The sequence below is a fragment of the Eurytemora carolleeae genome, unplaced genomic scaffold, assembly GCF_000591075.1.
Source record: "Eurytemora carolleeae unplaced genomic scaffold, Eaff_2.0 scaffold31, whole genome shotgun sequence".
In the NCBI taxonomy this organism is placed as follows: Eukaryota; Metazoa; Arthropoda; class Copepoda; order Calanoida; family Temoridae; genus Eurytemora; species Eurytemora carolleeae.
This window is the reverse complement of record NW_019396511.1, coordinates 497373-521357: the sequence shown is the minus strand read 5'-3', so window position 1 is coordinate 521357 and position 23985 is coordinate 497373. Positions and strand designations below refer to the sequence as shown.

At 32.0% G+C, this 23985-nt stretch overlaps 3 protein-coding genes across 4 annotated transcripts in view; all 3 read right to left on the bottom strand.

The window, feature by feature from the left end:
- The window catches only part of LOC111704627 (uncharacterized), an 8180-nt gene extending 6427 nt beyond the window's left edge, over positions 1–1753 (bottom strand). The window contains exons 1-2 of the mRNA XM_023476917.1: positions 1336–1753; positions 109–200 (exon numbers count right to left, since the gene is read on the bottom strand). Of these exons, the coding sequence (XP_023332685.1) occupies positions 109–200; positions 1336–1428 (185 nt within the window). The 5' untranslated portion in view covers positions 1429–1753. The remainder of the gene's footprint in view (positions 1–108; positions 201–1335) is intronic.
- A 3388-nt stretch (positions 1754–5141) lies between these two features.
- LOC111704626 (CLIP-associating protein 1-A-like) overlaps positions 5142–23985 on the bottom strand; it is a 66948-nt gene continuing 48104 nt past the window's right edge. Inside the window, 26 exon segments of the mRNA XM_023476916.1 lie at positions 5142–5169; positions 5915–6027; positions 6915–7004; positions 7363–7455; positions 7596–7709; positions 8844–8876; positions 9087–9137; positions 9628–9721; positions 9950–10067; positions 11594–11752; positions 11884–12037; positions 12513–12626; positions 12814–12990; positions 13235–13325; positions 13788–13795; positions 14514–14588; positions 15313–15463; positions 15499–15587; positions 16193–16293; positions 16737–16803; positions 18045–18095; positions 18226–18348; positions 21707–21910; positions 22256–22345; positions 22707–22813; positions 23477–23617. Coding sequence (XP_023332684.1) covers positions 5920–6027; positions 6915–7004; positions 7363–7455; positions 7596–7709; positions 8844–8876; positions 9087–9137; positions 9628–9721; positions 9950–10067; positions 11594–11752; positions 11884–12037; positions 12513–12626; positions 12814–12990; positions 13235–13325; positions 13788–13795; positions 14514–14588; positions 15313–15463; positions 15499–15587; positions 16193–16293; positions 16737–16803; positions 18045–18095; positions 18226–18348; positions 21707–21910; positions 22256–22345; positions 22707–22813; positions 23477–23617 — 2603 coding nt within the window. The 3' untranslated portion in view covers positions 5142–5169; positions 5915–5919.
- LOC111704659 (CLIP-associating protein 2) lies at positions 11489–13353 on the bottom strand. Of its 2 annotated transcripts, XM_023476961.1 has the most exons (6): positions 13235–13353; positions 13086–13115; positions 12814–12990; positions 12513–12626; positions 11884–12037; positions 11491–11752 (listed from the first exon to the last, which is right to left on the bottom strand). In XM_023476961.1, exons 1-6 carry the CDS (start codon positions 13295–13297, stop codon positions 11517–11519), a joined length of 774 nt encoding a protein of 257 aa, XP_023332729.1. In that variant the 5' UTR covers positions 13298–13353; the 3' UTR covers positions 11491–11516. The 2 variants fall into 2 exon arrangements, with proteins under 2 accessions (XP_023332730.1, XP_023332729.1); XM_023476962.1 differs by lacking the exon at positions 13086–13115 and having other exon boundaries at positions 11489–11752.

The window sequence follows — 23985 nt, the reverse complement described above, 5'->3', positions numbered from 1 at the left end:
TGAGATGCTGATGCAAGATTACTGAATAACCAAGTAACTATACCTATGTAACTAACTACCAATTTAACTAAATAACTAGCTAACTAACAATCTGAAAAACTAACTAACCGTTTAACGATAAGTTTTTGATCTTCACAGTCTGGAGAATTGACAATCATTTCCTCTAGAAACTGCAGAACGGTAAAATCGAATCCCTCTGTCTGAAAAAAAATTTATTATGCTGATCACTGAAGAGTAAAAAAACTTATATATGTGTTAAAAAATCGTAGTAAGGTTGAAAAATATTAAAATTTTCCAAACCGAATGCAAAAAAATCTGCAAAATGAGATAGGAAAATGTTGATTTTATTTTATCGCAAAATTTAAAAAAAATCTATTGAGAAATGAATCAGATACATCTATATATAAATTTGGCTTGTCTGTCTGTTTGTATCCAATAAACGTCAAAACGGCTGAACCGATCGGGCCCAAATTTTTTGTGGGACATCTAGGGACTCCAGGGAAGGTTTATGAATCATCAAAATTTCAAATATTTGTCTCCATCAAAATTCGATCGTCATTAAATTTTTTAAAATTTTGAAAATCCGCGAATTATTTTTGTTTTGTTTTACGATGTACACAAAGAGAACATGTTCACAATTAATTTAGGAGATGGGCGCGAAGCGCCCTCTAAGGCTAGAAAGAAGGGCGCGAAGCGCCTTGAATTTCTAGTAACATAAAAATCCGCAATTAACTGTTAAATGAAAATCTGAAAAAATCCTACGAAATAAGACATTAAAAAAATTATTTAAATTTATTTTTCGCGTTTTGTAATACATTTTTAGATGGATTCTATACTATTGTGTAAAACACTGCAAATCATGCGGTATTTATAAGAAAAGGGATCAGCTGTAAGAAAAGGGATCAGCTGTAAGAAAAGGGACCAGCTGTAAGAAAAGGGACAGCTCTAAGAAAAGGGACAGCTGTAAGAAAAGGGACAGCTGTAAGAAAAGGGACAGCTGTAAGAAAAGGGATCAGCTGTAAGAAAAGGGATCAGCTGTAAGAAAAGGGACAGCTGTAAGAAAAGGGACAGCTGTAAGAAAAGGGACAGCTGTAAAAATTTCAATAATCTAAACCAATGAATATTTGTGCGGTGTTTTTTCAAAAAACATTTTAACAATTAATTAATAGTAGTTCTATTTAGGTTTTTTCATCTTTAAAAGGTTTAGATTCAGCTCTGTGTATCTGTATGTAAGAAATTAGTTTGATTAACCAAAATCTTGAACGTTTGATATCGGTATCCAATGTGGACACTTTTTAATTGTGAGTAAACACAAAAGTTCTAACTTCAGCTCACCTCAAAGTCGTCAGGTCCAAACCATATTTCAGAACCCTCGCCAAGAGTTAAGTTCAGTAAAAACAAACAAACTAGTTTTATCTTGAAATCCATTTTATCTTCTTAAATTAGATGTTTACAAGATTAGTTAAGTCTTTGTTCAGCGGATATTATCACTTGAAGGTTTTTATTAAACTGTGCGGAATTGTAAATTTTATATTTTAGCGGAATAAATATATTTTAAACAGGGTTACATATATGTAAAGGATGAGACTTTGCAGAGACGACTGTAGAGAATATTTATATTTCACTATATTTCTGATTCCATGCCACCGTAATCATTGAATAAGCCAGATAAAGAAGACTCAATTCATCTTTGGAATCGTCAGATTTAAATAGTTTCAGGTCGTCTTTATGGTCTCATTTTTGGGGTAACCCTGTATGTCACATAGATTCAGCCTGCTTATAAACAGTCTCATCAATTTTTAAGACAGGGTTGACTTTGAAGTGTCGCAACGCCCTAAGCTTAGATTTTACCGCTCTAACTCACTAATGCTTTTCTGTAGCACTTTACATGTAAATTTTAGCACTATAAAGCACTTGTTGTTAGCTTTGGTTTTTTAGAAGTAATTGACAAAATTCTCAACAATTCAAGCTTAAGAGCGTGAGACCATTAAATCGCAGTGATGTATGTACATAATATATATCTGGATATATAGGGCTACCCACAATAAATGAGACTTCAGAAACGACTGTACGGAATTTAGTCGATCCTATTTCATTATAATCATACATACATTCATGGTTTTTAAACGAATTGAGGCTTTGCCACAAACTCAAATTTTCTAATCCCTTGTAAACCTTTCATAATTTAAACTTTGATTATTCATTCATGAATTCATATTTTGAAATATTCATTATCTAAGGTAACAACGTTTATTATTAAAGACACACAAATTCAATCTTCGGTCGTAAACTATAAAGTTTCATTCTTTGGAATTTTTTTCGGATTATTTGAATTTCAAAATACTATTAAGGCCTATGTAACTGCTTTAAAAAGTGAATTAGTTTTATTTTTTTTCACTAAAAATCTGAAGTAGGTTGGTGCTTAAATAGGTATGAGAAGAAAGGCCATCTTTCTAAAATTGAGTAGTGTATTTGATTTTTTTAAAACAAATAGTTTTATTAATTAACTTATCAAGTTGATTGGGTCTGTTTACACTGCACAACTGTCGTGTCTCATGTTCATTGGATATTTCAAAGTAGCTTGCTAATTTTCCAGAATTTTCTGGTTCTCATTGTATAAATTTAAATGGATATGAACTCCAATGAAAAGCAGTTTTGAATATAAATTGTAGAGTGTATACTAGACACTATAGACAGTTTATAATAGACTAATAATTCAAGAGAATTTTAGAAAATGTTTCAAATTCTGCATATCATCTTTTCCTGGGTATCACCTCTACATGTCCGGAACATACAGGGTTAACCAGCGCACTTCTATCGGTCAGATTTGAAGTATATTAAAGAGAAACAAACAAATGAATAATCAGTTCTAATCTGACCTCAGAGGTGCAAACATGAAATATTTACTTCTCTCCGTTCTGGTCAACTTTGTCAGCTGTCAACAGCTGCAGGTTCCTCTCTTTGTTCTAAACGAGGTCGTCTTCCTAGATTCTGAGACCCCGACCCCAAACTACGACATCATTGCGGCAAATTTTGCGCAACAATTCCAGGAAAAAAAAGCGAATTCTTTTTTCCAGTTAAAATATCAAATTCCGATATTCTGCGGACTGGTTGTCATCTTCTGCGTGATGTTGATAACGTACTGCAAACTGTATTGTCGAAGGGCGAATGAGAAGATTGATAAAAATATGGATGTTTTTTCTGTTCCTCTGTCCAACCCGGGATTCCAGGGATCGGACGAAAATGTCAACTCCGTAAAATCGTTCAGAAAATCATCTCAACAATTATCAACCATCGTCATTGAAAGCGAAAAATCAACGAGCAAAAGTCTATCAAGTAATCCTAAGACGTCAAGTCTACCAAAGTATCTTGAACAAAGTTCTAGAAATAACACAGAAAACACCTTTACACCATTACATATTAGTAATTCTTTGTATATTTAGTTTAGATTAATTATCATTTCTCATATTCTTTGTAGTCCATCATGTTATATATCAAATATATATTTGTTAAACAATAAGTACTTTTAAAACAAGTTTGTTATTTTGATGGCTAGATTGACCACAATTTAGACATATTTCTACTTTTTAATTACACACACACAATCTTAGAAGTGCTCATATGAGTGTCATATACTGCTTGAAAAAATGATGGCTAACACGGCATTTCTAGAAACGGGAGTTATTTCTGTTTCTAATTAAATACTACAACAAACAGGGTTACCTACAAAGGTACTAAACGGAATCTATAGTTTCCTTCTAGACATAAATTTAGCATGTCTGTTTATATCCAATGAACGTCAAAACGGCTAAAGCGATCAGGCCAAAATTTTGTGTGGGGCCTCACATGGCACCAGGGAGGGGTTTGAATGATAAAAATTTTAAATATTTGTCTCCATCAAAATTCCACGAAATGTTTTGTCAAACTCCGCGACTTTTTTGTTTTGTTTAACGATGTACACAATTCCAAAAGTCTAGTAAATTCATGATTTTCTGCAACTATTAACTTTTTCATTCTTCGCCTTCTGTACTAAAGTGAAACCCATAATAACGAATACATCGGAAGAATCTATCAAATGTCGTCCTCACAATTTTTCAATGAGTTTTATACTATATTACGTAAATTTCCGCATTTGCGGCCATGAATATGCGGGAATAGTTTTTAAGAGCTCCATATAATCATTTAATTAAAAAACTAAATATTTGCAACATTCCATTATCAGAAAGTGAAGAATACGACATTTGATGAATTCTTTCGATGTATTCGTTATTATGGGTTTCACTGTATCTAAATAATATTTTTAAATGAGATGCTGATGCAAGATTACCAGTTACAAAGTCTATCAGAACCATCATCAGCAACTCCAAGTCTTCAAAGACATCCTCATTATAACTCTACATGGGTTCCTGAGGATTATTCAACAATAAACAATAAAAAGCAGAATACTTAATTTCGATACAAAATACGACTCCCTAGCTCCTCTTTCATAAATTCTGCAATTTTATGTGAGTAACGAAAAAACATTAAAAACATCATAATCTAATAATTTATTATTATTTAAAAATAAGGTTGGTTAGCGGTATTAAGCATGAATTTATAGTCATTGATTAAACAAAGAAACAAATGCTGTCAAAAAAGATTTGAATTATTCAAGGACTAAGATGTATATGCGACTTGAATAATACATATCAGCTAGGTTAGAAATTAAAATAATGTTTAGGAATCGAAAAATATCAAAGTTTTGATTAAATTATGTTAATATTATGTTGGCTAGTGCAGCGATTAAACTTTACATACAGCTTAATTTTAGAGACAGTAAAATGTTTAAAAAAGAATCCTGAAAACAAACAAAAACATGTTAATATTAAACAAGAACTACCAGAGTAAATTTCAAATCTGTAAACTCCATAGTGTACATCACTACCGCATGAATAAACTTAACTGTATAATCACTGTATGCATTTTACATCACTAGAAATGCATAGAATTTATGGCATCAAGTCCTGCATTGGATCAATCATGTTCAAGCAAATGCTCATTTGCGACAATGCCGCAACTTCTTTTTTTTCTAGATAATCTGCCGTTAATGAGCAGAGAAAATCCACAAAATAAAGATGGCGGCACATTTTCCTGTGTTTTTATTCTGTCAAATATTCCTGGACAGGGGACCTGAAATATAAGTTAATTTTACATTTTTCATCTAAAAAAAACCCAACTTTTTATAACAATGTTATTTGGTTCGCAGTGTTTTAACATTTTTTAAGGGAAATTTTCTCTTTGATGTGAAATTTCAGGCAAGCTTTTTTTTTTTTTTTTAAATTATTTTCTGACAAAATATTAGTTTCTTGATGAGTAGGGTATTCAGGGTATAGTACAGGACGGTCGAAAGGACGTTATGTGTTAAATCTTTTTAAAAAATAGCATATAACTTTCTAACATTTTAGAAAAAATGAAAAATGCAAATAAAAACCAGTGTCACGTGTTTTTTAAACAATTAGATTTTTTTTAAAACACTTTTACAATTTACTTTCAGTCATTTTTTAAATCTTCCAAAACATAAGTTATCGGTCTAATTTTAATTCTAATGAGCGGGCCTTGAAAAATTCTGATATTAACAAACATGATTTGCAACTTCATACCTTTACTCTAAGACATTTTTTATGAGTGATAAGACACGATGATTACTTTTCAGCAAAGCGATTAAATAAGTAGCATTAATTGGGCATGTAGTAATCTCTATTTGTTTGTTTGTATTTCCGATCATAGTTAATAAACCCGTTTACCGAGTTGCCTTAAATTTTTGATTGGGGAACCAGTTCTTCTAGGTTCAGTGTAGAGAAACTAAACTCCCAAGCTAGGGAGCAGGTTCTTTTTATCAAATCAGAAAAAAGAATTTCTATAGATATATTCTAACCTAGGTCAGGAGGGAGTAAGCCTAGGACTTGTCTGGGTAGACTGAGCCTGGGCCCGCTTGATGTACAAGGAGAGTAACTTCATCTTGCTTCCGTTCAGGCAGTCCAGGTGGGGCTACGGAATTGAAAATATTAATCTAACATATTATTATTGTAAAAAATATCGTATTAAACCCCATATTTATAAACCTGAACACAACTATACATCTTACGTTGTACATTACCTGTAACCTAACTACTCTTGTTAATAACTACGTAAAACCTATCGGTCCTTACCATTACATGCATTACAATTTGGATTAATTACGTTAATTAATTTAACCAGTACAATAAAACTCAAAATATACATTAGTTGCAATAAGACTCAGCTTGATTACGGTAATAAGAGTAATCCATCCTGGTGTAGCGAACGATAGGGACCTGAGTTGTATCTGGATTAATAGATATAGACTAGGAAATACAGAAAGGAATGTACATACTAAACTAAGGTATTACATCAAGTGCTAGAGCCATCAAGTTATATCAAGTTATATCAAGTTATATCTTGAAAGATAGATACCAAAGAATACATATAGCGTCGTATCTGGATTGATACAGACGGAAGTATTATTGATCGGACAAGCAAGTTCGAGAGCGAGTTGTATCTGTACGATACCCATTGAAGAATATATATAGCGTCGTATCTAGATTGAAACAGACTTAAATATTATTGTAGAACATTGAGTTCTAGAGCGAGTTGTATCTGCACAACAGATTCTGACGGATACAGAGCTTGTATCTGGACTAATACTTATGGGAGTAAGGCATTTACTTGATTATCATTGAATGAATAAATCAATGATAGGATGAGTTAAACAATAAATAGGCGAATATATCAATAAAGAAACAAACAAAAGAATGAATGAATAAATGAATCAATTTTAAAAATAAATGACTGAAAGAATGAATGAATAAAGGAATCAATTTAAAAATGAATGAATGAGTGAATGAGTGAATGAATACCTGTAATGAATCCTCTCCTACTAACTGATGTAAAGCAACAATACAGAAAACTGCAGCTTTACGCACACTTGATTCAACATTATCATACGCCTATACAATATATCAGATACATTTCAAATATTAACCTTTACAACATGAAAATCGTTATCTTTTCTACAACATTATCGACATAGACATCGACATCAAGTTCATCTACAAAAATATACTTCTGCGCTAAAAACGCAAATTTTTAGATATTACTTTTGACAAAAATTAAATCTGTAAAAAAAACTCTCAGGTATTGGTAAAAAAATGCATATTTTTAAGTTTTGATTTTTTGATTAGACAAATGTTATAAGGTTACCCTTCTGAATTGGACAAACCACTCTTTATATGGAAAGAAACTTCAAATTACTTAACACATTCCTTTCAAACAAATAACTTGAATTACTAGTTTAATTACAATTACCTTGAGAAGTCCTGGCATGACATCAGATAGATGCTGGCAAATACTTTCAGGAGTTTGCTTCTCTACTAGCTTTGTTAACATCTTTATGGCAGCCTAGGTTAATAAACATTTTTATTATTTTCTAACTAACCAAAATATAACGGTGACTAAACTACTACAGGATATATATTTTTTTTAATTTTCTAAAATATAATTCTTTCTCAGGTTAACTGACTAACTGCACTGCTAATTACCTGATTGACCGGAAAGTCTCCAGTTTTAATAATTGGATTAAGAACTCTAACGACCATCTCTGGTGGAAGGACTCCGGCCATTGTAGCAGCACAGCTTTCAGCTGCTCGCACAACCTTCAAGAAAACATCACAATCAAGTTCTTGAAGTAAATTATTAAATATTGTATTACAGTGGTAACCATAAAACTGTGAAAAAACACAGCAATTGTGCATTGTAAAATACATACATTTGGTATCGGATATATGATACATTTTATCTTTAAGAAATATACAGATTTTTCATTACAAATATTTACATTAACAACTGTTCAACAAATTTTATGTTTATGTACACTAAGACGCTAGTATCAGCAGCAAAACACATGGAGTTAAAGAACTAAAATACATAATTCGTAGTATTATTATTACACGTATTTAGGCATTTTGCAGTACAATATTTTTATTTTATTTATTGGTTTGATGAAAAACAACGAATTACTTACAGTACTGTACTTTAACTGTGAAAGCTGTAAAAGCTGTGAACAATCTACAGATAATCTGTGATGAACAAGATGAACGGCGTGTGTAAAAAAGGTTAAAAAGCATCAGCAGAAGTTTTGAATTCTGTTTACTGATTTTATCTTGGAATATTTAGCAAGGAATTAAAATAATGATTCACGGGGTTGACAGATCAGACACGAGAGTACAAAATTAGTTCTTGCAACCTCTCTCATTAACTATATTGGGTTAAATGGACGTAATATCAAGTGGCACTCCATTTAGTATATTGCATGCCCAGATCACAACGGTACAACAACTATTAATCTTTATCTGAGAAAAAAAGTAAGATATTATCATTTTTATTTCTTGAAGAAATTAAATTTTCCCTTTTTTAAAAATATTACAGAAAGGAAAAAAATCTATTTTCAGATGAAAAGCAAGCGTGTCCCCACTTTCGCCAGACAAATGTTTTAGAGTACTGTTGTGAATCGGGCAAGGCCTGTCACTTGGAAACATGACACCAGTCCCTTCATGAGTGTAAATAGTTTGCGGACTATCTGGGTAAATTATGCTATTTTCTAACAAAGCAACTTCAACAGATTTACAAATGAAGACATTTAAATTAATTCTTTTGAAATGTCTTCATAATTGTGTAAGGTTGTGCTCTAACCTTTATCCAGACTGTGAACTTAATTAAGAATCAAGTTAATGAAAATTGTTACAATTCAATAAATAAGTTAATGTGTGGGGAGGGGGGGGGGGACTTACATCTTTTTCGGAGTCCTTGTGCGCTTGCAGAACCTGTAGAAAACCAATATTGATATTTTATGATATTTGAAACTTAAACTCTAGTTCTCAATAAAATATGGATCTTTAGTAGTCTCAAGTTTATCACTTAATCCAATTTCAGGTCGACATATAAGTCTCATCTGTTTCGTGTAACTTTATGATTATAGAAAATGCAATAAAATATGATTTAAAAAATATGATTGTGAATAATCTAATATTTTCCTTGAGAATGACCAGCTCTGTAAAGCCCTGGAACCCAGACTGCAAACTCTCCTAAAAATAAATGAATCAGAGGTATTCATAAATATGTTATTAAAAAATTCAGTTCAAATCAGGGATCAAGGATCAAGAAACCGCGGATTAGGGATTAGGGATCAAGGACCGGGAGCCTAAGAACATTCTTAGAATTCCTTTCCTTCAATATTTCTGCAGCATCAATCCGATTGTCACTAATATTGAGAAAACCACAATTGAAAATAATCAGATCAGTTCAGTCAAAAAATAGTTCTTGATGGTTTACAGGATACCGTTGTGAATCGGACATGATAATTTATAAATGTCACTTCAATCAATTATATTTTCTTAAATAAAACAAACCCCGTTATCCAAGAATATGTTTGACTGATCTTTTTAAAATTTAATGTTTATCGCAAAATTTCATTTTTATCGCAGTATCTAAACTTTTGAGAAAAGACCAAAATTACGTGTCTTCGATCTTGCAAAGTTAGGTTGCCTTAAAAAAAAAAAAAAAAAAAGTTCAAACCTGCTTTAGCATTTCTGTGAGTACACCGAACACAAGAGCTCTTGTATTCCCATCCTCATCCTCTAGGTTCTCCAGTAGTACACGAAGTACAGACCTACAAAAAACCAAGTACTAAGGAAATATACTTTTTTACCCCCCCACCCCCCGTTACCGTCGTGATAAGAATGCTTGCGTGGCGTGTATAACTTTTTTTAATTACAAGAAATGTTCTATAAAAAAATCAAAAAGATTACCATTTGAGGTTAAACTTTTCATTCTATCAAACTTGGTTTTAAATTGATCTAGTACCTGAATTGATCTAATAAGTAAATTGATCTAGTACCTGAATTGATCTAAAAGAGCTGGATTTGATCCATTCCTCGCAATCTTAATCAACTGAGTCATACAGGCTCTTCTCTCAACACCCTGGGATTCAAATATTAAAATCTTCACAGCGTGTAATCAAGTACGTAAGTCAGTAATTATTTATTTATGAAATAAAACAAAAAATAAGTATTGAAAATACCATTGCATCCAACTTAAATCAATGAGTTTATATTTCAAAACAGAAAAAATATTATATACATATAAAATATATGTATATAACATTGCCAATAAAATTCAACTTAAAATCTAATAATCGATGAAAAGGAAATTGATTGAGAATTGAGATGGTTTTAATTAAATATGAGATAGAGGGGGGGGGGTAAAAAAAATAAATACAAAAGTTAAGGAACAAAAATTTTAACTAAACACAAAGAACTAGAAGAATTTTTTTACGAGTATCATTTTCCAAAATCTTTAAAGGCAAAAATTAAACTTAAATTTTTTTTTCTACTTCTAAACTTTCCCTCAAAATTAATCCGGCCAAATGTTGAAAATTTGACAGTAAAATAAATTATATAAAACAAAACTTATGAATGAAAATAAATGTATCCTAAAGAATCCATATAATAAAATAATTAATAAGAAACAGACGATAAAAATGTAAATCTGAAGACCAATTTGCCGATTTTTTAATGGTTAAAACTTAAAATTTTATCATTTTATCAGTTAAAACTTCAGGATCGATTCCCACAAAGGAGAATGAGATCGCCTTCTGAATAAATTCAAATAATCTGTTTTTACTAAATTATAATAAAAAACTATAAAAATAATTTTCTACTGACTGAAAAGAAATGAAAAGAAAGAAATTAAGAAGAAACTGTACACACAGGTTTAGAAGGAATTACATTGATAACTGAAATTAGTAAACACAAAATTTGAGCGCTATAAAATATCAAGGGGAAAGATACTGGATAAATAGAGTTGGGATAAATGGATAGTTCGGATGAACATAAATAGGTTGATTTATTTTAGAGGTAAAAAGGTATACATCAAACATTTAGCCCATCTCTTTAATAAATAAACTTGTTTAGATTGTATGATTTTTACTAGTTTGCTTAGGAACAAATCGGTTGGTTTAGTTCGGGTAAGACAAAATTGGCTTGGGTTTGCTCAGTTCAGGTGAGCAAAACTGGTTTGGTTTAGCTCAGATGAACACAGCTGGTTTGGTTTAGTTCAATTTTTGTTTATGTATTATACAATTCGAAGTTTTAACAAAGCTGGTTTTGATAAGTTCAGATGAACAAAACTGTTGGCATTTAGTTCAGATAAACAAAACTGAGATAGTTTAGTTCAGATGAACAAAACTTGTTGGGATATAGTTCAGATAAACAAAACTGATATAGTTTAGTTCAGATGAACAAAACTGAGATAGTTTATTTCAGATGAACAAAACTTGTTGGGATATAGTTCAGATAAACAAAACTGATATAGTTTAGTTCAGATGAACAAAACTGAGATTATAGTTTAGTTCAGATGAACAAAACTGGGTTTGGTTTAGTTTAGATGAACAAAACTAAAATGGTTTAGTTCAGATGAACAAAACTGGGATAGTTAAGTTTTATTGAATAAAATAGGGTTTGGTTAGTCTGCACACTCTGACCTGTAGGAGAAGTTTCCCCGCCCTTCCCATACGCCACGCCCATAGCAATTGCTTTACGAAGAGGGCGGGGCTTATGTACATTTCTTTCCCTGACTGGGCGGGTAACTCCCATAACCACGCCCATTGCCAAGTTCCGGGGAAGGGACCGAAAAGCGTAAGCTAAACATTTTTATAAATTCTTTTTTTTATAAAGTCAACAAAATTGCTTTTATGACCAAGAAAAAAAACGAAAAAAACTTAATTTTGAAATAAGTAATTCCTCCATTATGGATTTTAAATCTGTTTGTTACCTCGGGAAGTGCTGTCATTACTGCCGTAAAGCATATCGTCCATGGCCGCTGGCGGACGAATTATACCCGATCGTCCATTTGAAACTCGTCCTTCAAGGCGTTCTAATTCGAGTGCTGCAAGCTTCTCTTCAATATTCAATCCACCATCATACACCTGGAAGTAACAAATGTAAATAATAATATATACGTATTGTTATTAATATTAAGTGAGTAAGTAAGTAACAACTTCCGGAAAAGAGTAAATAAGTATTTACAATTATTATTTACAATTTTGCATTGCACATTTTTATCTAAGTAACATACTAAAATTACTTTATCATACATTTTGACTACTTTATAAATATTAATTGCCACAAAATTACACTATCTCCATGCATGTAATTGTACTAAGTAATGTATATTGTGTGAACATTGTTTATTGTATTTTTGGATAGTGATTACCCATCTTGATTTTATTCGAGGTTTAATGGGACCTGATTTTACGTTGTATCTTTATGTGTCATTGCATTGATCACATTTCAAGATTTCGGATTCCTCAAGAAGTAAATTTAGATGTTGGCAGAATTGAAATTTGAAATACAAAATTCGATACTTAAAATGTAAAAATCAAAAATTTTAAATTGCACTACCTGACTTATGCCGCTATCTTTTTCGTCTGGCATCATATCTATTCGCATCTTATCTGTGCGGTCAAACGAATAGTTCTGAATCGCGTTGGCGGTCAATCTCAAAGATTTGTTCACCTTAAGCAACAAATTAATTCAGCGGTTTAAGTTCTTTTTCTTTAAAAGATTACAATACATAAATAATAAATAAATATATAAAAGATCAACCATCATTCCGTGGAAATAAGATTGGACAGATATAGAGGACATAAAAAAATAGCCGATAGAAAAATGAATTTATTGTCCCTTAAGGGATCATAATTACCTCATCTGGGTTCATATTTTCGCTTTCATCAGGATGAATTGGTTTAAGCGGACTAGTAATCCTCGTCCTCCCGCCAGTGTGCGGCGGTTGAAGACTCCGCGGTTTCATCGGCGATGGACCGGTCATCTTCAACGGGGAATCGGCGCCGTTTTTCTCCAGTATTTCTCCAACATTGTCCTGATGCAGAAGATTCATTATTTAAAAGCCTCATATCTAATTTTTTCTTTAGAATCAAGTAACAGAAAATTATAAATAAAAAAAACAAACAATACCTTATTTTCAATGACATCCCTTGCTATGTCCTAAAGTTAAACAAAAAACATCAAAATAAATGAAAAAAAAAATTGAAAAAATATACTCAAAATAAATTCAAAATAAATTCAAAATAAATGAAAATATAAATGAAGTAAATAACACTGACCTGATACATTTGTGGCAGTTTCCTCAACAACTCTGTCATCTGTGGTGTATGGGTGTTAAACATCGAGGCCAGGGACAGCGTGGCAGCTCTCCTAAACAATTAGAATAAATAAAGGTTTAATTCGTATATTTGTTATCATCAACCTCCCTTTGAACTAGTGTTATATTAATCGTTTTTAGAAAACAATTAAAAAACGTCAAATAGTGTCTTTAGAGAGGGACCCTCCCTTTCAGCTCAAATTCAGAACGAAAAATCAGATTTTTCTCCGGCCACAATTGTCTTTGAAAATTAAGACTATTACCAATCAACAGCGAATAGGCTGTTTTGTTTACCCTGAAATTACCCCAAAATAAGTGAACAGTCCCTTTAGGCTTTAATAAAACAAATTTTAAAATGGAAAAACGATCGTTACATAACTTTCGTTTTTACAATAGTTTTGCATCGTATATGGGTTGTTTTTAGCATGTATCTTCTGCCAGGGTCATAATTTGATTTGAATTAAGAAGTGCCAATGTTTAGAATAAATAGTTGCATTTTCTTACACTATGCTAACGTTTGAACCTGAAAGAAATTATGGTTGTATACGACCCAAAAAAACGAAATAATTTGAACAAGGATAAAATCATAACTGACATTGTTGAAATTCTCAAAGTTTAAAACCTTTAGAAAAGCGCAAAGTAAAAATTACAAAATTTTGAAAAATAAAAGCTTGTTAAGAGTTAGTGCACAAAAAATGGGTTATTTTAGGCGTATCTCGTTTATTTAAAACATTTCATACTCGGAGATTCTGAAATTATCGTATATTACATTGACAACATGTAAAATATGCGGGAAGATGACCCATAATGTAACTGCCGGCTACTAGCGCGCCGGTCAGAATGCTCGAATATTTATTTTGACCTCAGAAATGAATTCCTCATGCCAAATTACCTATNTTAAGAATAATATTGATAATAATATTTAGATTAAAATTGAGATATATATTGAGATTAATATTGAGATTAATATTTAGATTTAAATTAAGATAAATATTAAGAATAATATTGAGATTAATATTAAGATTAGTATTGAGATTAATATTGAGATAAATATTAAGAATAATATTGAGATTAATATTAAGAATAATATTGCGATAATATTAAGATTATTATTAATGAGAATAATATGTAGATTACAATCAAGAATAATCTTGAGATTTATATTAATTGATTAGAATATTCAGATTGATATTAATATTTAAATTAATTTTGATAATAATAAAATAAAATTAATAATTGACCTTATTATTTGGAATGTCTGCACTCTCAACTAGAGTAATTAAAGATTTCAAGTAGTATAAAGTTGCCAGCTTAACCTAAAATAAAAAAGAATGTCCTTCCAAAGTAAAAAATAAATATAATTATACCTTCTTTTTTTAAAGATAAATTGTTAGCCTTGACGAAACTTTGAACCAACAAATCGGAATTTTTCTGGTAATAATGTTAGTTAATATTAGTTAATGCATTTTTTCCTCGCAAAGCATAACATTGGCGGATTTCCGAATTTCTTCATTTATTAAATTTCGACCAATGACCATCCAAGGGGCTCTGTGACTAAAAAACCAGACAAGCCAAATTTATACATTTACTAGCAGGAACACTCGGTATTGCCATGGTTTACATTATTGTTCATAGTCAATATTTACTCCCACCGTTTACCCGCGCTTGGTATTAAATTAAGAAATTAGCATTGCCCATGAAATTTCCAAAAGTTTCCAAAATTTGTTTAGCCTAGATGTGACCCCACCCATGTGTTTTCCAGCTATAGCTAACATATAAATAAATACATAAAGGTATATTTGAGCGAAGTGCTTCAATATATTACCTACATGCATGGTTAAATTAAAAGGGGAGGGTGGGTTTGAGGAATCTAATGAAATTTTGCATATGGGCAAATGATGCCCATATGCAAAATTTCTTTCAGATTCCTCAAAAAATAAAGACAGGATTCCCAAATGTTTTCAAATTGGTCAAACTCACCCTCCTCCCCCTTAATAATTTTTCTTTGTACACTTTTGTTTCTATCTTTAGGGATATTACCTTACTGTTTGGAGTTTGAGTTTGATCAGTAATATATTTGAATATAATAATCAGCTGTTCCTCGTAGTTAAAGCTCTCTCTCACCACGTCCAGGGTTCGGTTGATCTTGTGCACCACGCTCCCCAGCAGATCACAACCCAACTTTTAATTCCTAAATCACAGCAAACTGATTGTGTAAGGTAATACCTTGTAAGGAGGACGTACAACCAGTCGTAGAGGTCGGCCTTGTGACTGCTCACCAACTCACAGAGGGTCTCCAGAAAAAGAGCAAACACCTAGAAAGTCAAATGTTAACAATAATATTTTTTGTATCAATTTTTTTAAAATGTTTTTTTTTTTTCGTAGTTGGGTTCGTAATTACTGTTTTGCGAAGAAGAAATGTTGTGTTACCAAAAAAGTGTATTTTTCAATTATTTGGTAATTCAGTTTTTCTTCGTTAAGACATATTATATGTGTACTCAAGACTTTTTTCAATTGTGAAAATTTTCTCTTTGTCGTAGATTTTCAAAATTTTATGTAAATCGAATTTTGTTGGCAGGCAAATTTTTGAAATTTTCCTCGTCAATAAACCTTCCCTGGGGTCACGTGATGTCCCATACAAAATTTGGGCCCGATTGGTTCAGCCGTTTAGACGTTTATTGGATACAAAACAAACAGACAAGTATATGAATAGAATGCCTCATATCCATCATCATCATCGATCATCATCATCGATCATCATCATCCATCATCAAAATCCATCATCAAAATCCATCATTCCGTCATATCCACAATATCCACCATATCCATCATCATCATCAATCATATCCAAATATTTATCAGAAACTTACTTTTAGAAACTTTCATTTTTTAGGAAGGATAAAAACATTGCTAACATTACCTTTGTGTGGGCATCCATAAACATTTTAGTGAAAATCTCAGTAACTCGTCTCAGCTCTGTCCCGGACAGCATTCGTCCGTCCCGGAAATAGCTCTGTAAACCTAGATAACAATTTCAGTATTAAGGTATATGTACCATAAAACCCCTTTTCTTTAAAACAGATGAAAAATGCCCCTTAGTTATCTCAAATGAATAACGATTTGTTTTTACAACAAAACATAATACAAATACAGTGGTCGGCGATTATATTAATACAATGAAGATTAAATCGTGAATTGGATGAAGGGACACTTTGGGCTTTAAATCATTTTAAATTAACAGTATAATTCGACTCTTTTATTTAAGTTTTGATTGTTAACAAGCTTTTTAGAATTACAAGTTACAAGTAATTAAAGCAAAGTTTTTTTAATTGACAGCTTGTCTTGTTTCCCAGTTCATGTATATCTATGCACTATAAAAGCTTGATATAAATCAAAATAGTGTCGCCTTCATTGAATATTGATATATGCATTATGCAACGACGGCTGTAAAATAAAAAAGTTACCTATAAGCCCATCTTTTCGATCAGCCCAATGTGTGGAAGCACAATTAGCAATAATCTCAGAAATGTCCTAAACATAAATAATGAATTTAAAGATTGCAACTTTTAAATTGAACAAACTTACTTAAAATCGAGGCCGATTAATTCCTTTCATTCATAAGTTCTGGAGGCGAGTTGAGTTAATATAAATAGATTTAATAACTCTTATTAGTAAACCTCCGAACTGTAAACTAATAAGGGATCGATTTATCTCTTCTGCAAGTTAAAGGTCTGAGTTAAATTTGAACGAAAGTTTTAAATTTTAATCGATTTAAATAAGTTGCATCAATTTAAAAGTCTAAAGCTCTGCTCGGTTATAAAAAGTAAAGAAGGGATAACAAACCTAAGATTTTACAGGGTAAGGTTATCTCACACTATCTTTCATAATTCAGACAAGTTTTATAAAAAAAGGACCCATGCAGCATAATCCGATGGTGTTTTGCTCACTCTTTTCTTGTACTGCGTGTACAGATACACGTTGTACAGAACAATTGCACTGCTCTGCTTTATATGTACTAGTTTGAAACATGAATATACTCAGAATTATAATGATGAATTAAAATTAATAACGATTCAAATGTTTTCATTGGTAAAATCGTTGCAAATAATCTATTACAAAAGAATTAAAAAGATTAAAATTTTTTTTTGCAAGGGATAATGCATGGTAGAAAAAATAAATCTATTTTATGTAAAATATTCTAGATTATTAGAATTAGAAAACAATAAAAACCAGATTTATCTGCAAAAAACCCAAGATCTTGTAAAAAAATCTCTTTTTTAATCATGAATAATCCCTAAAAAGGGACTGTAAGCGTAATTTTAAGTAACCCTACATAAGAGGCAATTCACAACGGTACACTTAAAACCTTTGTTTGATCAAGTATGAATTGAAATTACGCTTTCACTCCCTTTAATTAAGTTGTTTTATCTCATTTTACTGCAATCCACACCATTCAGGGGTGTTCTACATTAGCTACTAGCACTAAGTTTAGAATAGGTTGTCTCATAAACCCTTTAGAACTATGTACACTGTGTCCCAAAAAACATGATAATTTCTTGAAAAATAGAAAATTACAGATTTCTTGAGATAACATAAATAATTATGTAATAAAAACATCAGAACATGTTGTTTTTGACCCAACCTAAAAAGTTTTTGAAGCAAATGCCAAGTTTTGAAAATATATTAAAAGTACAGACTGCAAAAGATCCGATTATAGAACCAGTGATCATGTTTAGAAGGAAACACTGTAAAAAGCTGTATCTCCCTCCGACCTGAGTATACACCTCGGACGCAGGTCCGTAAAGACGCTCACGGGATCCAAGCTAAACAAACCAGTCTCTTAGGACTTGTATAGTTCTATAAATTCATTATTGACGCGGATTTTTTTCTGAATTTTTCGCGGATTTTTCAAAAATATTCATCAGCTGAGATAAAATCCTAAAAAATACTTACGTCAGAGGGCCGAGGTCGACCGTAGTCGAAAGATTTCTCTGAGCAAAGGCTGGAAGTCTCACTTTCGTCCGAATTGTCGAGGATGTCGAAGGGACCGTTGTTGCTCCGCTTCCGTGGAGATTTCTACGATAGCACAATATTAATGGGACTGTTTTTAATTCAAAGTTTGGTTCAAATATGACATGCGACGGGAAAACGATCAAAAAAGTATCTTTCCATTTTTATATCTAGGTTCATTATAATCATATTAAGTTTAAGGGAAAAACTAATTAAGTTTTCATTTTGATCGATAAGTTGCGCAAATAATTTTCTTTTCAGAAAAGTCGTTGGGGAAATACAAACTAATTAACTAAAAATAAAAAACAAAACACACCATAAGGACAACACTGTCGAAGAAAGTGTTTGGCTGATGTCCCAAAAAATATTTGTCTTAAAAAATTTATTGAGTTTTTCGTCATAAGTTAAATTATTATAAATTTAAATCACAAAAAACACTTTTAGAAAACGAAAAAAAAATCTATAAAACGTAAGTTGGCAGAAGATAGAAACAATAATTTGAATGCAATTTCATTCTAAAGTTTTAAGACAATTGTTTCTTGAGACTTAAAAACAAAAAACGTATTGTGATTATTTTGCATTTATTTGATCGTGACGTTTTGAGTTCATAATGTTTATTAATTTGACAAAGATTTCTTTTCAAAATTGTGAAAAAATAGTTTAGATCGGACAATAAGCGCTTAAAAGGACTGTAAGGATAGTTTCAAGTGATCCTCCATGCAAAGCTAGTAATGCCCAATTAACAACGGTACCCTTGAAAACTTAATCTTATCAAAATGTTAAAGATACCGTCGTCGTTTTCCTGACTTGGAAAAGTATTCTGCAAATTTTTCCATTGCTTCTTATAAGTAAAAAATGCCTCAGTCACTTTAGCAGAGAAATGACAAATAAAATACAGCGTAAGTAAGAAAAACATGGACATCTAATAAATAAATAAAATCAATTGAAAGAACACTTTCAGTCACATTTAAAACTTGAAAGTTAATAAAAAGGTTAAAACAACCTAACAAACTGTGTACTTTTTCAGCATGCATGAGTAAACTGTGAATTATTATTTATGTACTTAATTAAAACCAGTGCTTAGGATCCGGATCCGTTAGATTTGCAAGATTTTGGCTTCCTGGATCCGGATCCGGATTCGGACCCGCAAAAATATGCGGATCCACGGATCCAGATCCAAGGGGTAAAATATCAACCAAAAACTACAAAAATAACCTTTTTTACTCCTAAAACCCAACTCTGAACTTTTGAAAAAAAGAGATTATAAAAATTTCTTCATTTCTGAATAGTTCATCAAGTTTTAGGATAAAAAATCAGTAAATCTTAACGAAATGACCTGGATCCGGATCCGTATCCAGATACGGATTTGGATCCGGATCCATTTTTTCCAGTGCGGATCCAGGTTCCGGATCCGCGTCAAAATTAAATGAATCCTAAGCACTGATTAGAACCAAGTGCTAATATTAATTATCATGCAAACCCTAAAACCAGGAAAGTTAGTTTAGGGTATATATTTTTGAAATATCACCACCCTCATTATTTTCCTGTTCCAAATGGAGCGAAAATATTTGCGTTTTCAGCCAAACTGACACAGAAACTGGAACTGAATTGATAAGTCTCATTTCTCCCCCCCCCTCTGTCCATTTCTGCTATCGTTTTTCGAAAATATATAGCCAGAGGAGACAACATTGTTCTCTTGAAAACAACATTTGAACATATCATTTATTTACAAGAAAACCATAAGAAAACCATTGAGAATATTTAAATCGCAATTAGAAAAGTTAGGAAGAGGGTTTTGTGAAAATTGGGGAAAAAGGATTGATAGATTTGAATTTGAAATTGATTGGCACGATTTTCACCACTGATTAGCGATTAGGTTATAAAAATTCCCCTTAGCTCAAAGCCTCGTTTTCTCGCTTTACCAGTAAATTTTTCTTTAGTTTTATCAAAAGATTAACTGCTAAATTGCAGAGATTGAATCTAGTTTTGTGTTGCTAGGATTAAGTCATTTTGTGACTCAAGGGTAATTTTATGGGCTTGAATTATACCTCTTCTTCGACTAACGGATTGCTAAGTATTGTATAAAATATAAGGAGTTCCAATCAATGAAAAATCTAAAAACTCTATTCACAAACAATGATGCTTCCTGTAAACATATCTCTAATCTACTATTCTACATTTAATGCAGCGGAGTCATAATAAAAAGTAGTTTGAAGGGTTTAACTTAATATCAAAATACCGAGGTTCAATGTTGAAAAGGGATAGAGAGTTAGGAAGAAAAATGCAGCTTTAGAGGATAAAGTAAAAGAAGAACAAACTTCTTCCTCCAGGGCCAGTGGGTCATAAAATCCAAGAAGTGGGGGGTAGGGGGGGGGGGAGTAAATTAGTTATCAATTTACCCTTAAGACAACAAGAGCAGGCATATCTGCACGAACTTGAGGGCTAAGAGTAGTCTTGACAGATGATTTAAGGTTTGTACTTCGTCAACTTTTAATTCGACAAAATTTTTAAAAGTTTTACAAATTTCAAAACAGTCTTTTTCTAAATATTTGCTTTTCTTACAGTATGTACATTGTACAATTTAACGATGGTTTTTTGGTTCGATTTTTAGTTTGCTCGTGCAAATATCTTCTCCCAGGGTTCAAATTTTATAAAGAGTAGGAAAAGCAAATGTTATGAAAAAAAGTTTTAAAATTTTTAAACTTCTCAAAATTTTGTGGAATCTTTTTAAAATTCAAAAAAGTCTTTAAAAATATATGAAATCAAATGCAATGCCCCACACTAGTTAAGAGAATGAATGAGATGGTAAGAGGATAGGGTAAGGAGAGAAGGATTGCCATTTCTGGGACTTACATAGTATGAAGACTCTAAGTTGGTGAGGAATCCTTGAATAGGATCAGGAAACTTGAGCTCGGGGGAGTCGGGGCTCTGAAATCAATGGGTGAATAGGAGACCATGATTGAATCACCCCCCTCCCTTGATTTCCACCACCATGCCACTACACCAATTGTGTGCTTTTACAGTGAAACTAAGTGAAGGGACAGAAAAAGAAAATATTTTGTTTTATGTTTGAAACCCCATTTTACACAACAATAATTGTCGCGATCTTCAAAATTAATCTTTTTAATAATGCTTATGTGATTAAAATGCTTTTAAACTATTCTATTCATATTAAAGTTTAGTTAAGGACAATGTGCTAGCATTTAAAATGGCGGACATGTCACGTGTGCTAAAATTTAAAATAGATTTAAAATGGCGGACATGTCACATGACTAAGATTTGCACTAATGATAAGATTCAAAATGGCGGACATGTAACAAATATTAAGATCTAAAATGACGGAAATGTCATATGAAATAAGATTTAAAATGGCGGACATGTCACGTGTTTATCCATATCCAAGATGGCATGGGTTGCAACTAACCAGGGCATCAGCAAGGGCTGACTCCGCCTCTCTTGACTGGCGCAGTATCTTCTCCATGTTTGTCGGTTTAACTGGAGGTCGTGCTCCTGGTCGGACCAATCCCCGGGTCGTGGGTGTAGCACCAAATCTTTGTGGAGAGGTTTCTCTCGATGTTCCAGTACTGCGGGGGATACCTGACCGTTTTCTACCAGCAGCCCGCCCAACCTAACAATTAATGGAAACCATCACCAAAAAATGTCTGAAATTTAACCCAAAAAAATGGAAAAATGTCCTAAAATAATGGAAAGATTTTTTATTATCTTTTTCTCCTTTCATTTTTGATTTGTTGCCATTTATTAGTACTTAGAACTTGTTATACCATGGTTTTAACCCAAGCAGTTTTTAACGCATAAAAGATAGACTTGTTAAATTGAATAAGTTAAAAAACCAAAACCTTTTATAATTAAAAAATATGTTGCCCACCCAAAAAAACTAAGTGATTGTGGCGAGGTTAAGTGCTAAAAAATGATCCAGATGAGAAAAAAATATTTATATAAAAGTGTGTCCTACCGTTGACGAGGCATAGTTCGGGCTTCCAACGGTGTCAAAGTATGTTTGATAGGATTTGAGAGAGGAGGGGGAGGCGGATCGACTGCCAGGCTGAAAAAAATAATTCATTATTTTTTAAAACTTTATTATTTTTCCAACAGCAAAATGCACTAATCCTTTTTAAATATAAACAAACTTTTGAAAAACGAGAATTATTTTCACTTGAGATCCTACTTTTCAATTTTTTTTATTCATTTCATTTTGAATCTTCAATCCTTTGAATAACATATTCGGAGTGAATAATTAAAATTTTCAAACAAAGCTAACATTGATTGTTCTTCCATTAGTTTTATGATAACAAATATATTACAACTATTGTATTAGCTATGGGTCATCATATCATGTAAAATAAAACAAGTTTTGGGGTAGTATTAAAAGGACAAACNCCACTTCTAGACTCCCCCTCTACTACCTGTGACTGTGAGACTCCTCCAGGTTTTCTAGTAGACCTAGCAGCTCCTCTGTCAGGGGTTCCCAGGGGTAGTCCAGGGCCCCCATCTGAAGACTTACGGGGCCGGGCTTAAAAAAAATTCCATTATTTTTATTTTTTTAATTCCAAAATTAAGGTTTAAGGTAAAATAAGAATAGAAAAAATTGTTTTTATATAAAGCAGTAATTTGGTAAAAATTAAAAAACGCTTAAAAATAAAAATAAATAAAAGAATTTTGACATGCCGCAAGACATTCCTGTTTTAAAAATAGAAATATTAAATTTTGTTTTATCAGTTTCTAAATAGTTAATCATAACAAAGAAACTTTAGCCTTAAAACTTAATTTGTCCTGAATATGGTTTCACATAATAAATGAATTCCTTGAATAAAGTGTAACAAAATTAAATTGTGAGTTTAAAAAAATCTAAATTTAAAAACTTGTGAAACTACCAAATGAAAATTATCAGAAATGAAAGTTTAACAAATATGTACAACATATTGTACAACAGGATCATGCTGGAATCAACTAAAAAAATTACTTACAAGACTCTTTGTCAGCTAGAATAACACAATACAAGGTCTAAATGTGCTACATGAGCAAAAAAAAATGTGAAATAAGAGCCTCAGCCATTTTTTTTAATTACATAAAAAAGTTTTTAAAAATTCAAAATATTTTTTATTTTATTTTGTTAGATTTGATCAATTACCCCCCCCCCCCCCGCCCCCAGAATGGCTGAGACCCCCTAACTTACGTAGACTGGCGCCGGGTAACATACCCAGCCTGCCCCGCTGTGAGTACTGCTGGCGCACACTAGCGCGCCGGGCAGCGCTCGAATCTATAGCGCTGTTACTGCGCCCAGCCGGGGAGTGAATAGGACTTCCGGTCATCGAAGCTGAAACATACAACACTGCACACAGGTTTAGGTCAGAACTATCCTTGCAAAATCAGCTTTATTACTCTTCTGTACCAACCAGTTGTATTATGTACGGCTTTTCTTCAAACCATAGAATTTTTTAGTAAAATTAATGTAAATTTGCCTGTCTAAATAAATATTTAAATTTCAAAGGAGTGATAACGAATAGAGAGGGTTTAGGATGAATCATGATTAACTTATAAAAGGATTTAAACCACTATTCAATGTTTCTGGAAAGACAATTAAATTTTGAGTATAAACAACTAGTACAATTTACAGGACTCTCTATTCATAATTAAATTAAATTTACTGCATACAATTATGAAAATCCGTACATAGAGTTAAAT

Excerpts from the sequence above, each read along its gene's own strand:
- LOC111704659 (XM_023476961.1), bottom strand. The coding sequence starts at position 13,297 with ATGTTTAACACCCATACACCACAGATGACAGAGTTGTTGAGGAAACTG. Across the intron at positions 12,991-13,085 it reads GGGATGTCATTGAAAATAAG|GACAATGTTGGAGAAATACT; the intron begins GTATTGTTTGTT and ends CTTCTGCATCAG. Across the intron at positions 11,753-11,883 it reads TAATGACAGCACTTCCCGAG|CTTACGCTTTTCGGTCCCTT; the intron begins GTAACAAACAGA and ends AAAAATGTTTAG.